General features: G+C 31.8%; 1 protein-coding gene across 5 annotated transcripts in view; it reads right to left on the minus strand.

Moving 5' to 3' along the window:
• LOC106465238 (UDP-GalNAc:beta-1,3-N-acetylgalactosaminyltransferase 2-like) overlaps nucleotides 1-15664 on the minus strand; it is a 54864-nt gene that overhangs the window by 17871 nt on the left and 21329 nt on the right. For 4 of the 5 annotated variants that reach the window (XR_002611926.1, XR_002611927.1, XM_013925445.2 and 1 more), the window contains 5 exons: nucleotides 13750-13842; nucleotides 7131-7197; nucleotides 5312-5495; nucleotides 4028-4156; nucleotides 1451-1610 (listed from right to left, as the gene is read on the minus strand). Coding sequence is in view for 3 of the 5 variants with exons in the window: in XM_013925445.2 (XP_013780899.1) it covers nucleotides 1451-1610; nucleotides 4028-4156; nucleotides 5312-5495; nucleotides 7131-7197; nucleotides 13750-13842 (633 nt within the window). In the remaining 2 variants the exon portion in view is untranslated. The remainder of the gene's footprint in view (nucleotides 1-1450; nucleotides 1611-4027; nucleotides 4157-5311; nucleotides 5496-7130; nucleotides 7198-13749; nucleotides 13843-15664) is intronic. The other variant, XM_022393109.1, reaches the window with a different exon arrangement.

Raw genomic sequence — 15664 nt, forward strand, 5'->3', positions numbered from 1 at the left:
ATTTTTATTCAATTAAATAATACACCAAAGAATAGAATAATAACATGCAACAAGCAGAAAATGTCCCACAACTATCACAATTTTTCTCGCTTTTTAACTATACAACAAGAGCCATTATAAATTTTCAAGCTAGACAATGTGTTATCTATGAGAACAAAGCTTTTACTGAAAAAGAAATTGGTAAACAACATAATATGATATGGCATTTGATAGATTAAAACCTTAGCTTTCTATTGGTTATAAATAATATAGTATTAATTGTAAAAGAGAACTACTGACAAATCCTAAAAGGAGATGATGTTACAGGTGGGTGTGGCAAGAGGGGTTCGATTTTCTATTTGATGGCTCTGTAACCAAAGAAGATTGAAGACTATAAAAATTATGCTTTGCCTGAGCGATGACAATATTATATTGAATAACTGATGTTGAATTGTATACTTATTGGAGAGGTGGTGAATAAATTAGAGAAGAGGGGATGCCTAGAGAACAAATGTCACATTTCTCACACTAGAGGAAATTCGGGATTTTTTTTAAATATTGCCTTATAAAATTAAGAACTTAAAACTTATATACTACTAAAATATGGATTATTAGTTATGATTTTATACTGTATGGTATAACATGAACAAAAAGTAGTTTAATTAAATTTTGAATGTAATCCACTAAAAACCTTGTGACATGAGCAGTAAAGGATCCCCCACATAGAAAGGGTTAAAAGGAGTGGCAGTCTATTCTGCCTGATTAAGCATCAAGTGTTACTAACAAAGACCAAGCTGTGATTAGTGCAAAAGGTGGGCCCACTTTCATTTAAAATGAGGCTTCAGTAGCAACACACAACTTTCTCCTTTTAAGATGTACTGTTCCAGTACTTTTAATAATGCAGCATATTTGTTGTATTAAAAACAGAATAAGTATTACTTATCTTCTATAAAACACAAAGAAACTTGATACATATTTTGTGCTAAGTAAAGTTATTTCAGTTCATGTAAATGCATGTTATTTTTTATCTTTATGAAGATCAAAGTATTTACCTCATATATACCTCATACCTAACACAAAGAAACTTGATACATATTTTGTGTTAAATAAAGTTATTTCAGTTCATGTAAATGCATGTTATTAGTTATCTTTACGAAGATCAAAGTATTTACCTCATATATTTTCCCATCACATACAGAGTATCACATATCGTTGAATACAGTGTAAAATAACAGGATAGGTGAAACAAAAGTTAAACAATTAAAATAATTTTTAACAATGAAAAAATTACTTTTATGTAAAATTGAATCAAAGACATTTGAATGATTTAATCAGTTATCATTCCTTGTAGAAAGAAAATTGTCAATGTCATTTTTCTCCTAGCTTCTACAAGTACATAAAAAAAAATATTCAGATGCAGTTTATGATAAAATATCATTAACCACCTACAAAATTTAAATACACAACAAACCTGATAGTTGTATAAAGTTTCAGTATTCTGTGTAATCCATGACACCAAATCTCTGGACAAAACACTGCCTGCTCCACAAGCAAAGACTGGATACACAGGAGAGGTGTAATCCCATTCACCCCACTTTCCATACAATTCAACTGGGTACTCGCTGCGAAACCTGAGGTTATAGTCACAAAAGAGTAAGAGATTATATTTATGATGTTTGAAATTGTCTTTTCCTCAGCACAGTACACCTATATTTATGCAGAATTTGTAGAATATGAAACATCATGTTATTAGTTTTTCTTCTGAATTATTCAGAAAACAAATTGTTTTAAAATACTGAAACTAAATATGAAGCCCAATCTATCCTTTTATTCATTACTTGTCACTGAGTTATGCCAGTTTCTAGGAGTTCCAGTTCTCATAAGTAATCTTGGGCAAGGGCAAAGTGAAAGAACAAAGTTAGGCTTCTTACAGTGGTAGAGTGTATACTGCATGTGTGGTGTTTTAACTTGTGTTTTACTCATCACAGTGAACCTATATTGATATACAAGTTGAAGAATATGTAGCACTGATACAGGCTAACTTATTCTTCTGAATTACTTAGCAGACACATTCTACCAATATAAGAAGTCTAGTCTTGTTCTTTCGACTTGAACTTGTCCAAGGTTATTGAAGAGAGGTGAATTTCTCCAAAACTGATAGAACTCGGTGACAATTAGTGAATCAAATGATAGACTGGGTTAATGCAGTATTAAAATTTACATGAATTCTATCTGTAAGCAGTTGGTCACTTTAACTGACCTTGGAACTACGAGATAACATGCAAGTATACATGCTATAAATTTTAATGTAGTAAGTTTATCTTCATAAGATTTGGCAAGTTTTTAGTAAACATTACAAGTGTTTTTTAGAAAAAAAAATCAGGTTTTTCAACCCTATCACAACAGGCATACTTTACTGTGCATGTCACAGTGTTTTAGTGACTTATATTCAAAATTTTATTAAACTACTTTTTGTTTATGTTATACCAATTAGAATAGCATAAAATCTCAGCTAATAATCCAAATTTTAATAGTATACAAGTATTAAGTTCTTAAATAGACAAGGAAATATTTTAGAAAATCCTGAATTTCCACTAGTGTGACCCACGTGACACATTTTCTCTTAGCATGTCATCATCCCTATTTTATCCACCACCCCTCAAAAAAGTACAAAATTAAATGTAAATTACTCTCTATAAAATCATTATTCTTCAGACATACCAAAATTTTTATAACCTTCAATTTTAACTGGTTACAGAGCTATCGAATAGAAAATCAGACCCCCTCCTGCCACATCTTCACTTTCAGGATTTGTTAATAGTTCTCTCTTACATTTAATTCTAAATTATTTATAACCAATAGAAAGCCAAGGTTTCATCTAGCAAATGGCATATTGTATAACGTTGTTTTCTGAATGAAAAATTGTCAATTTTACTGTTAATGAAAGTTTTGTTCCCACGAAAAATATGACGACTAGCTTAGATGAATTTGTAACAACTATTGTTGCATAGTTAGAAAGCCAGAAAAATTGTAAGAGTTAGAGGAAATTGTCTACTTTTTGCATGTTATTAGTCTATTTTTTTAGAGCATTATTTAATTAAATTAAATTTATTTTGAAAAGTAGGGTGAAGTGTTATTGACAATCAACAGCAAGAAAAAAGAAGATTCGGGTGAGTACTTTATTTCATGTTTATTCCTTATTTATTATTATAAAAGTAACTAAAATGTAAAAATATGGATCTCTTTAGGTTAGTTAAGGTTAGATTAGGTAAAATAAATAATAACAGTATAATAAAAATATTTCATGAGGCATGTACACAAGCAGCTCATGGGTAATGTAATTCAATAGCATAATGTGACCTCCACATTTCCCAAGTGATTTACAACTTATAATGGCAGAAATAGTGGTTAGACACAGTTCAAAGGGCAGTAAAACAATAAAATTCAATTATAAATAGATGTATACTGTTACGAGTTTAAAGCTACTTAGGATAAACGAATGTAGTTTCATGTTACAATTTGAAGTCATTCTAGTAAGAAAAAAATGGATAATTTAGATTTTTGTTTGGTAGTTACAAGGTTGGTCAAATTGACCAATGTTGTATAGAGTTAGGGTTCAGAAAATAACAGACAAAATATAAAGTTTTAGTGAAAACAAACATTTGAAATGTATTTAGGAATTTGTAGAGATTACACAAATGATATTTGAGATTTTTGGGACGAAGAATAGTTTTTTTATCTTAACATTAAAATCACTTTGCATACAGACTATTCAAAACAAATACTCAATATATTCATGAGCATATCTTTTTTAGTTTATTAAAAATACTTGTAACGTGTACTAAAAGTCTGCCAAATTTTGTGAAGATACATACACTGTATCAAAAGTTACAGTATTAAAATTATACATAAGTAAAAATGGTCCCGTGGTCGATCCCTGGGACCAACCCCATACTGAGAGAGTTAATTAAGAATATTTCACAAAATAATTTTAAAATATTGATATTTTATATAAGCATTAATATGAAAAAAGTTGTTTCACATGTACCTGCTCCACCATACTTTGGGACTGTGGAAGTTTTGGTCCTGGTTTAACCTTTCTAAAACAGCATGTATATCTATCATGCAATCATCATCGGTTTTCAGTACAAAGGAAAAACTTTGGGTCTTGTTTAGCCTAACCAAAAATTAATAATAATAGACATACATAAAATCAACAACTTTACAAAATTACAAAAATCTACTGGTCATTATGATAATTTAAAAGTATTTTTCATATTTAGGATGTTTAACAATTTCAGTTTAAAAACATATACTTTAATTACATTTGTCCCTTTTCTACTATGTTTAGATTTCTCTTAGATTTTGAATGATACAAAAAACATCTTGTTTATAGCATATCTTCTTCAGTAGTTTCTTTTTAAAGTTTTTTTTATGCACTTAGCAACAAGTCTTGTTACCATGTTTTCAAATGAATTTTCAAAGAGAAAAAATTTCAATCTGAAATATCTCACAACTTTGTAGAAACCTTTTAAATAATACAAAAGAATGACGTCAGATATAAAAGCCTGCTATAGCAAAATATTAATATTTAAACTTTGTGGGAATATTGAAGTAAAAGACAACATTTACCTCACACATTTTATGGTACTGTCACAGTGCACAAAGTTTCTGTCAAAATAAAACTGTTTCTACTCTACAATGTTTCCTTTTCTAATACAATTTTTATATAATCGCAGATATAAAGCATGAATGCTCAGTACACATCATAAGCACACTTGTACAGTAATTATTCATTCACGTAAAAATGGTGAGATAAAGTAAAATAAAACAAATAAATATTAATGTTTCTTCTTACTAGTTCTTTGTATGTATATCACTGGAGTTTGATCCAGTTATTAACTGTTGTAGTTATTAGCTGCTTGCAAGCAAATCTCTTGTTTTTAAAAAAAAAAAAAGAATGGGATTCAAAGGTAAGTTTCACTTACCTGTTTAAAAGATAAAAAATATCTAAGAAGTTTAATTAAAAAGCAATTGTGTTGAATGTTTATTAAAATCGAGTTAAACTGAGGGAAGTAAACACACATATTACTTGATTTGTAAAAGCTGCCTCAAACTCAAATGTCTAAATGATTCAGGTTTTTACATTACATAATCTGAAAAATACAAAGTCAAGTTTTCAAGCCAAAGACTAGCTTTATATCGTCACAAATTGAATCAAGTTTCTAAATGAATATTAACTGTACTACAGTGTATCAACAAGAACATTCATCTTTTAATTTTACTGCGTATGTATGTATGTTTGTATAATCCTTGAAGAATGGTAACCTACCATTGAAAGAACTTGACAACTTTTTGAGGAAGGTTTCTATACACATCAACTGTATCTATTAATATCATGTCATCCGACTTCTCTACTTCTTCATTCAACTTCATTTTTGTGTTGTTTATTATTTTTATCCATTCTTCTGACCTGCTGTTTTGTTCACTGACATGCTTCTCTAACTCTGCAATATCTTTAACAAAGTAATCATTGTATACAGTAAATGATGATATAAGCATAGATTGTTTTGTTAATGTTGTTTTCTAAAGAATGTTAAAATATATAATTTATAATAAACTTGCACATATAAAAATTGTATTTAAAACTCTTTGGAATATTATTTATCGAAACATTTCTAGAATTTTTTTAACTTACAATGTTGCTTTTATTTTATATAGCTCTCAAACTTGTAAGTACAAGAAAAATTGAAAGCTTGGAACTTTTTACAGCAACTTGTAGATATAAGCAAATAAGTACCATTATTGTTTCCATAAATATTAGCTCTAAAAAAAAACACATAAATCAGAGCAAATTGAGTCAGATTTTTAATAATAAAGGGTTAATTGTATTTTATACAAACATACAAATCACTACAGATGTGAGCCAGAGGAGACACGTTTAGTATTGATACACTGGGAGACATACCTATATATTTGGTTCATACTGAGTCCCCACCATTTGACAGATGTGAGCCATGGAACCACAAGAGACATGTTTAGTTTCTATATATTTGATTCATACTGATACTCCACTATTTAACAGGGTAATACTTCTATAGATAAACTTGAGGCTGGAAGAAGATACATGATAGGCCTTTCCAAGAAAAAATAAAGGTATGGCATAATTTTAAGTGGTGTAAAGCCAAAGAGCATTTCAAAGAAGGGAAATGAAAAAAACCCTACAAAGCTTAGTATTTAAGACATCAACAGGTTCCAAAACCACATCCTTACCTAATTCAGAGCAATTCTTTCATCCACAAAGTGGAAACCTTTGGTCATGAAATGGAATTACTTGACTCAAAAAAGTCACTGTAATGAAGATGGGAATATTTCCCAGTACCATTAGAAAAATAATAAACAAGGATCTGAAGTTTATGAAGGCCAGTATGTTTCCATCTTGAAATCATATTCTTCACTTCAAAAGCTGGTTTTACGGGAAAGATGGCTGAAGAAACTGGAATCACAGCACTCCAATTAGACCACATAGTTGTTAATTCCCCTGTGCACCCCAATGAACATTTGTGTCTTTGGTCTGTGTAAATGTGGTTTTTGGGAGCAGAAATTTGATTACAGTACATGTGTGTTGAGTAGGGGAAATGATAGTCCTGTGTAAAACTTGTCAAAATGTGTAGTCGTTATAAACAAGTAGGCATATTTTATAGCAACAAAAGACTTAAAACATTTGTCTTTTAATATAATTAGCATTGATATGCTTTATCATGCATGTTGCTGTTACTTAAAATATTACTGTGGGTCAGTTATATTCAATAAATGGTACTGTTCAAGTAATCTTTTGATAAACAGTTAGGGATATCTTTCAAAAGTAATTTTAAATTGTTAACAACCCTAACTTTTAAAAGCTAGTTAAAAATCATGAAAAAAAATCTTTATGGAAAAATCCCATATTCTGACAGTAACAAAAAAAGTTTATAATTCATATGGCTAACTGAACTTTAGTTACTCTCCAGATAAAGTTCTAACAAATGCTTGTATTCAGTGTAGAAGCTACAGAGAAATACAAACATTTGCATAACTTACAAAATAAAACTTTATATCAAATTCAACTTTATTATGTAAAATGTTTCACACAAATTACTAAAAAAACTCACCATGAACTCTGAAAATAAAACTAGTTGCCACAGCATGTTCTTCTGAATTACTCAATGATCCGTAAATCTAAAAATATGATATTTATGTACAGAATAAGAATGGTGTTTACACCAGCTTTAAAGAACTGAGATAATTTAAGGAAAGAAACAAAAGTTAACATTTTTCTTACACTGAAAATATATTTCCAATATGTACTTACCTCCTTTCACACAAAGCTATCTTCATCCTTTTCTGCCCTCTAAGCATTGCTTAAAACATTTTTGCAATCAGCTCACCAGCTTTTATACCTCATCAACTCTGTGCCATTTCTGAACATGTAAATATCCACCAATAGTATTGCACCACCTATATTTGTGCAGCTAGCTCCCTCTACTATTCCTGCTCAATCCTCACTTTCGAGAATTTTCATGTTCTAAAATAACAACAATAGCCATGGGGAGGAAGGGTGGGAAGTGTGTGAGTTGAGGTAAGTACCTATCAAAAATACATTTTCAATGTAAGAAAAATGTTAACTTCCAATACAGTTCAACCTCTTCTCACACAAAGCTAGAATCCCACATTGCCAAGATGGAAGGGTCATTTTAGGTACACAACAAAGGCACCAAGTAGAAATCGACCACCCAGAATGATCAGATGTGCTCAGAGATGAACTAAGCACACACACATAGGACACCGCACTACTTCTGTTACAGGTATGCTCTTTGCCCTGGAAATAGGAAATGAATCTGATACAGTAGATACATGTACAACTTCAACTGAATAGACGAGGTTTCATAATCCGTCCCCAGCATTAGGAGGATGTGCACAACTGCAATTAGGTCTGAGAAGTGCAATCCATATGAAAATATAAACATAATTAGCTATATGCATACACAACCCCAACCAAACAGACGAGTTTCCATAACTCAACCTTGGAATTAGGAGAATGTGCACAAGTGTGATTAGTTCTGACAGATGTAATGCATAGTAAAATACAATCAGAAATAGCTATGTAGATATGCATCCTCAACCAGATAGACAAAGTTCATAATTTGTCCTCAGAATTAGGATGTTGTGGATCAACAATATATATATATATATATATTGTAACATTATGTAGCATAAACATAGTGCATGTGGACCATGTCATATAGACTCATCAACTGCAGTTAAACAGAGTGTCATATGTCAAGCAACTGGAATTATGAAAAGGAAGTTAGCTTTCACTTGAAACCGGACAAACCTCCAAAACAACTGTAGGAGCTAGAAGTAAAACAAATTGCACCTGGCATTATAGGGTTGTGACATTGCCTCAACTCTACTGTAAGAACAGGGTAATATTTGTAACCAGTATTACAAACAGAAATCATAACTCATTCTACAGCAGAGAAGAGACATCCAGCATACGGAATTATGAGAAAGACATGGAACATACGCTTAACCATAGGAACAGTGTACGTATGTCCTGTAGCCAGCATTACAAGGCAGACAAAGTTCCCAAAACTCAACGGTAGAACCAGGTAAAGAAAACTCCTGCAACCAGAATTAATGAGAAGAGGGGCCTCTACTGCACACATCTGTAACAACAGGGTGGTGTCATCCCAAATCCGGTATTACGAGGATGATCCCACGTAGACTGGGCCTGCTCCCACCTCCTATTTTATTTTTCTGTCTATTGCTGTCCACCTGGGAAAAAGAATCCAGGGGAAATGGAAGGAGGGAAACCAGTTTTGCCCACTTGCCACTGAGTGGATAATCATAAGTATGAATTGTAAAGTAAATTTTTAAACTCACTCAAGAGGAAGCCTCCATGGTCAGGATGTGGGAAGTGGTAAGGACTCCCATACTCCGCTGGAATAAAAAAAAGGGGGGAGGAGTAAACATGTTGGGGAGTTCTGAGGAATGTTACACCTGAGGCAGTGTAATGGGTGTCCACGATTTCCTAAATTGAAAAGCAGGCTGACTCCAAGTTATTCAATCAAAGGGTCAACACAAATGGGCAGAAATCCCCTTCTGCTTTACTCATGCAATACATGAGTGACAGTCAGCCATTGATATCTAGCATATATATATATGTATGTACCACTGGGTATGCCACCAGTGGCCTTGTGGAAACACCCTATCTCTACAATGAGTGATATCACACATCAGTAAATAGAGCGGGTTTGATGCAAAGCATACTTAACCAGGCAACACCCACCACAGAGTGGGTTCTCATCATCAGTGGTTAAAACTAAGGTTTTTGAAATAAAAACATAAATGAAATTAAGTGAAAAGACTTATCCCAGTCCAAGGTGAACTTTGAATCGCCACAGAAGGGAGATAATATACACTAGAGGAAGATACAGAGACCTGGAATAGGTACTACCTGGCTCAATGATATAAGTGACCACTGTGGAGATGTCAGAATGTACCATAACCCCTACCTCTGTAGGAGAGGAAGGAAGTGGGACAAAGCTCAACAAACTGCCAAAGGCTCGATAAAGTTGATATGGAAAGAAGACTCCTTGATTGACCAGGGGCCAGAAATCTCTCAGGAGTCGAGGTAAGAGCCCCAAACCTCTAAAGATAAGCTCACGAACAGATGTAATCTGGATGAAGCGGAGTAAGCAATACCCCTGCTGTAACTAGTCTCTGTCTAACCACCAAGCCAGAGTTCTGAGGAGAAGTTCCACTGATCAAGGAGTGTCCACCAAAGGGAACTCATAAGAGCCCAACCCATGGGAATGAGAGTTTCCAAGGAAGCCCATATCACCAAAGAGATAAAACATATTTAGTGGTAAGAAAAGGTGAAGGATGTGGGAACTGCTTGCTCCAAACCCGAAAACAAAGAGGAAACTGAGGTTGAAAAGAAGAAACCTCCTAAATTAATGGGGTATTGAGAGGGGCTAATAATGGAATTCCCCACTGTCATCAGGAATCCCACCCATGCTGTATCCTGTAGGAGCAGAGTAGTGTGGTCTTTTGACTGTGAATGGAGGAAGCAAGCAGAAGCCAGTCAACCATAGAAGGAAGAGTGCAAAGACGCAAGAGTGAAGATGTTGAGCAAGAGTTTTTACCCCAACAAAATACTGAAAGAGCTGAGGTTAGCCTGACAGGTAAGGTCCTGAACTCAAAAACTCAACTGAGAGTAAGAAATAACTATAGATAAAACCGTGAATTGTAGAATACGTGGAGAAACTTAGTAAAAGGAGCCAAAGCAAAGCCCAGCCCTATGAACAGGAAAGAAAAGAACATGTAAATGATGTAACTATTCAAGCACAAACTGACGAAAATTAGGATAAGACACATAGTTAACAATTATGAAAACTTCAGATAGAACAATGAATTATATATTACTAGCAGTAATAATACATAATGTATAAACTATCGAAACATACCTAATTAACAAAGTACTGCTAAAAATCAAATGGACAAACCATCTAAATTTATCTAGTACACAAAGTATGTAAGAATAATGAGAGTGCAAACTGACTAAAATTACCTAGAAAGCACATAAATAATCAATATCTAACTTAACAGTTATCTAAATTAACCTAGACGACATAAGACACATAACTAATTCCCACACTGATGAAAATGATGATGATAAGGTACATAGTTAACAATGACAAAAAAAATTATTCACAAAGAACAATGAATTATCATTAGCAGTAGTAGTTGCAATGATATGTAAGGTACAAACTATCAAACCATAACTAGATAACAAAGTACTTATAAATATCAAATGGACAAACCATCTAAATGTACCTAGTCCACAAAGTATATAATAACAAATGTGCAAACTGATGAAAATTACATAGAAAACACATTAAAAATCAATATCTAATTTACAATTCCTCTGAGTTAACCCACGCAACAAAGGATGCTTAATGAAGTCCTACACTAATGAAAATTGGGTTGATAAAGCACATAAGTAACAATGACAAAAAGAGAATACTTAAATATAACAACAAATTCGATGTTACTTGTTGTTATGGTATGTAAATTACACACAATCTAAACATATCTAGTTAAATTACACATTAATAACAAACTAACAAACCCACAACATTTACATAGTCTACAAAGTACATAATATTAACGAACGTACAAAACGATTAAATTTACCAAAATAATAATCAATATCTAACTTACAATACATCAAAGAAACACAGATGACAAAGGACATATAAATATCAAACTTACCAAAGTTCAAGCACTTATGACGTGAAATATGTAATTCTTCCATGTGCAAATTAGGGCAGAGCCACACAAAGGGCATCTGAACCAGGACTATCATGGGTATATCAATGCGGTGTGAACTGTACATGTTGAACAACTTACCAAAGATTCCCTGGAAAACTGGAAGCAATAGTAAGTAAAGAGGAGAAGAACAAGTCTCCACCAAAGTGAATGGCATGGCAGCATAGTATCTGGTGGAAGGTGCCAGAAAAAAGAGAGTCAAATTGTCTTCTCATTGATTGTATTCTTCCTCAGAAACATTGCCACATATGAATCTAGCTCCCTGCAAACTAAGGTCTGTACCACCTCTGAAGATAAAGTTGAACCTGATTTCTAGGAATTCGAAACATTTATTCACAAATTCATACAACAATCTCTTGTAATTCGATAGCAAAAAATAAATGCAAAAAAAAAAGAATAGTTGAAACAAGTGAATGTAAACACAGTAAAATGAAATTCTTGAAAAAATTTAAATGGCAAAGAAGCACATTCATAAAACGTAGCCACATAGAGAAAAACACGTATAAACAACGCAGTCCTGATCAAGAAAGTGAAGATTGAGTGGGAATAGTAGACTGAGTTAGTTGCTCCAACAGAGGTGGTGCAATACTACTGTGGAGAGTAGTCACATGATATGTATATGAAATGGCAAGAAATTGATGGGGTATAAAGACTGGTGTGCTGATCATGAAAACATGTTTTAGCAATGCTTAGAGGGCAAAAGATGTTGGAGATAGCTTTGTGTAAGAAAATATTTTTAATTTATTTTTGTCCATAATAATTTCATCAACCTTGTTGTTATAGTCTTCCTTATCTATAATGACTACTTTGTCACCTTTATCAGGCTTCGTAATCACTATCTCTTTGTGCTTACTTAACTTTATCAAGGCTTGATTTTCTAACCATTCCATGGTTTAGAATTCAAATTGTAACTTTGTAAACCATTTAAACCTATACTAGTAATATGTGTACACACATTATCAAAATTAATTTCAGCAGATGAATTAACCTTACAACACTTAAGATCCTTCAATAAGAGTTCATATCCTAATAAATAATCAAGAAATTCCAATTTCTTAGGAGTGATTGCAAATCCTAATCCTCTAGATAATACTTTGTTTTCAATATAATTTGAACAATAATTTGATAAATTTATTATCAAATCATCAGGATTACCCAAAAAAGATTTACGAATTTGGTTGTTCTTCAAGTTTAAAAATTTTGTTATTCTGTGCTAATCTTATTTTTATCAGTTTAGTATTGTTATTTCTTTTAATCTTATTATTCAAACAAAAGAAGTCAATGCTACTAATTACCTTTTTAACTTGTAATTTATCTTCAATTATTTTTTTCAAGCTTTTTTAATGTCTTCTCCTTATATTTAATTTCACTTTCTAAAAATCTCTTCTGAGTTTCTTTATATTGTTTTAATTCTTTAAACCTAAAAGTAGCAGTTTTAAAATTTTGGTATTAATCCATAAACCTTACATTTATTCAAAAAGTTACAACTTCATTTATTTTTATTTAATTTAATATAATTTTTTTCAAGTTTTCTTTACTTTTTTTAATACTTCTTTATTATACCTTTTCTGTATAATTTGAATAGTAGATTTGTTTTCCAGAAATCTTAAATGTGATATAAATCTGAGTACTAGCCAAATAAAAAACATTCTATATTAACTAAAGTTACCCTTATCCAAGTTGCCTATTAACAAAATGCTTTTACACATATACCAAGATTAACAATTTATGACATCCTTAAGTATTTTATAACTAATTTAAAAGAATAACCTCAATAATAATAACAAAAAAACCTTAATCACATGAATGTTAAGGTGACATTTGAACAACATCTCTCCAGCTTTAGTCATATCTTCAAAATGTGAAAACCACTAAACTTCTAAAGTAACAAAGCAATCCCTATCCCAAGTAAGTTTCAATTAGTTATAATTTTGAGTGTAAAGCAGAATCGCCAAATGGTACATTCCCGGTCCACTAAAAAAAAACTGATCTAATTAGAATGCAAAATAATAAAGTTAATTAAGTATTTTTACCTAATGATTTTCCCTACCAAAGTACATCTCAACCTACACCAAATCAGAAACAAATTTTTAAAACAAATACACCATAAACGATAAACAAACTACATCAACATTTTTTTAAAATAATTAAATCACAAACCATGAGCAACCTAATGATTAAAACAACAACAAGCAAACCAAAAACTAAAACATCCTACTAGAACCTACAATTAAAACCCCGAGCTTTCAGCAGACCAGCTGTCATTTTCAAGTACACATAAAAATAAATCTAATATTTAAATGACTAACACAAGGTAATTTCAAACATGTGAATTTTTTTCCTCTCTTATCATATTTTTAACAGTACAAACAGGAAAACTTGTATGTATCATACCTTTTTGATGCTTACCACTCCATTATTGAATTCTGTAACTCTACAGACACTGGGTACTGTAACACCTTCCACTAGCAGTAGCCCAAAAAATCCCTAATAAGTTACAAAAGATTTAACACTTGATAGTTGGTCAATAATATAAGCACATAAGTACATTTCAACTAAATATTATGTTACTATAAAATTAGAATCAGTGTATTACATTCACAGGTTGTTTTCTAAATTATTTCTAACTAAGATGCCTATTCATGGCTGATTAAAAAAATTTACATTTCTTATGAACCCACTTAATTGTTATATACATAGACCAAATTGGTCTTGATTCAATCTCTCTTAAATAATACATTATCTGTTTCTTGCTGCATACAGTGACACATTCAAGCATTGCATGTTATTGACTAAGTACATTCCTATGGCTTTACTATAAACATACAAATATATTTTACAGTAGTTTACTAGTTTAGATGGGATCACACTAACATATTAAACAATGAAAAATTAGTTTTGAAGTTTTAAAAGATTTAACTAATAGAACTAGTAAAACATTTTAGTATAAATGGGTTTTGAACTGGAACAAAAAATAATCATTTATATTTTTCAAGTACACAATTGTTAAAACATTGTTTAGTCCTCTAAGCTTTGCTCTGAATAACTCTACTTTTTCATGAATTATCTGCATTAGTTCCTATTCACATTTTTCAAACTCTTCAAACCCACCATACTTGTTGAAATATTTCTAGCCTTTTTAATGAAAATATTACACAAAAAATGTATACATTTATACTACTGAAAAAATCCTAATGTGCTTTAAAATGAAATATGTAAGCATTAAAGCTGATAAAAGCAATGTATCAGGAGACTACATTATAAGGTTTATTAAATCAAGCATGCCTGCAGCTAGCAACTTAATTTCACTCTTAATACTCAATTTAATTAAATAATCTAGGAGTTTATTGTAGTTTTCCACTTAATTCTAAACATAAAAATACTAATTTTAAGTTTTACATTTCTGGCATTTAAACTTAATTTTGAATATCCATTCTAGTTAAAAAAATCATAACAACTCAATTAAATGACAATCATTTTAATAATTTTGAATATTTTATCTTGGCTTTATTTTCTAACAAAACAGCACTTGTAGAAGGTTGGTTGTTTGGCATTTTATGGTGCAAAACAATTAGGCTATCTGAACCAAACAATCAGTAAAAAATCTGCAAGTAAAATACAATAAAATGTAAAAAGAAAACAAGTTAAAAATTAAACAATATCCAAAAAGCAGGTAAAAGACTCAAATAGATCTAAAAAGGCCATTCTATAAATACAACCAAATTGGACAGTGTCACCATCACCAATGACACCGTCCAACATCAGAGATAAACCCTCAGAAAATACATCTCTAAAATGGAGCTGGTGCTGACATTCATAACAGGAGTGTGAAAGTAAAATGTGGGCAGTTGTCATTTGAGTGTTACAAAGGCCACACATTGGAGGATCTGTCCCAGATAAGAGAAAATGATGAGTAAAAAAACTGTGACAATGCATAGCCTACACAAGACAAGATCCTCCCATTGATACTTATGGAAACTAGATGGCCAAAAAACAACAGTAGGAATGATCTGGAAAAGCTTGTTATGAAATTGTTAACCCTAAGTCAACTGCCAACTGGCACAAAGCCATATATATGGGACAGGCATGAGCGTGACATAACGAGTGCAAACAGACTTATCTGCACTGTCAGCAAGCTCATTCCTGTGAATACAAACATGGCCAAGAATCCAGAAAACTTGGATAGAGACAAAAGACAGTGAAAACTGGGTCAGTCATTTCTAAACAGCAACAAGAACAGGGTGAAAACTTACATTAACCCTATCACCCCGGGTACCCTTTAATGCACATGACACAAGGTTTGTGTCTT

Source organism: Limulus polyphemus, unplaced genomic scaffold, assembly GCF_000517525.1.
Source record: "Limulus polyphemus unplaced genomic scaffold, Limulus_polyphemus-2.1.2 Scaffold1880, whole genome shotgun sequence".
Classification (NCBI taxonomy): Eukaryota; Metazoa; Arthropoda; class Merostomata; order Xiphosura; family Limulidae; genus Limulus; species Limulus polyphemus.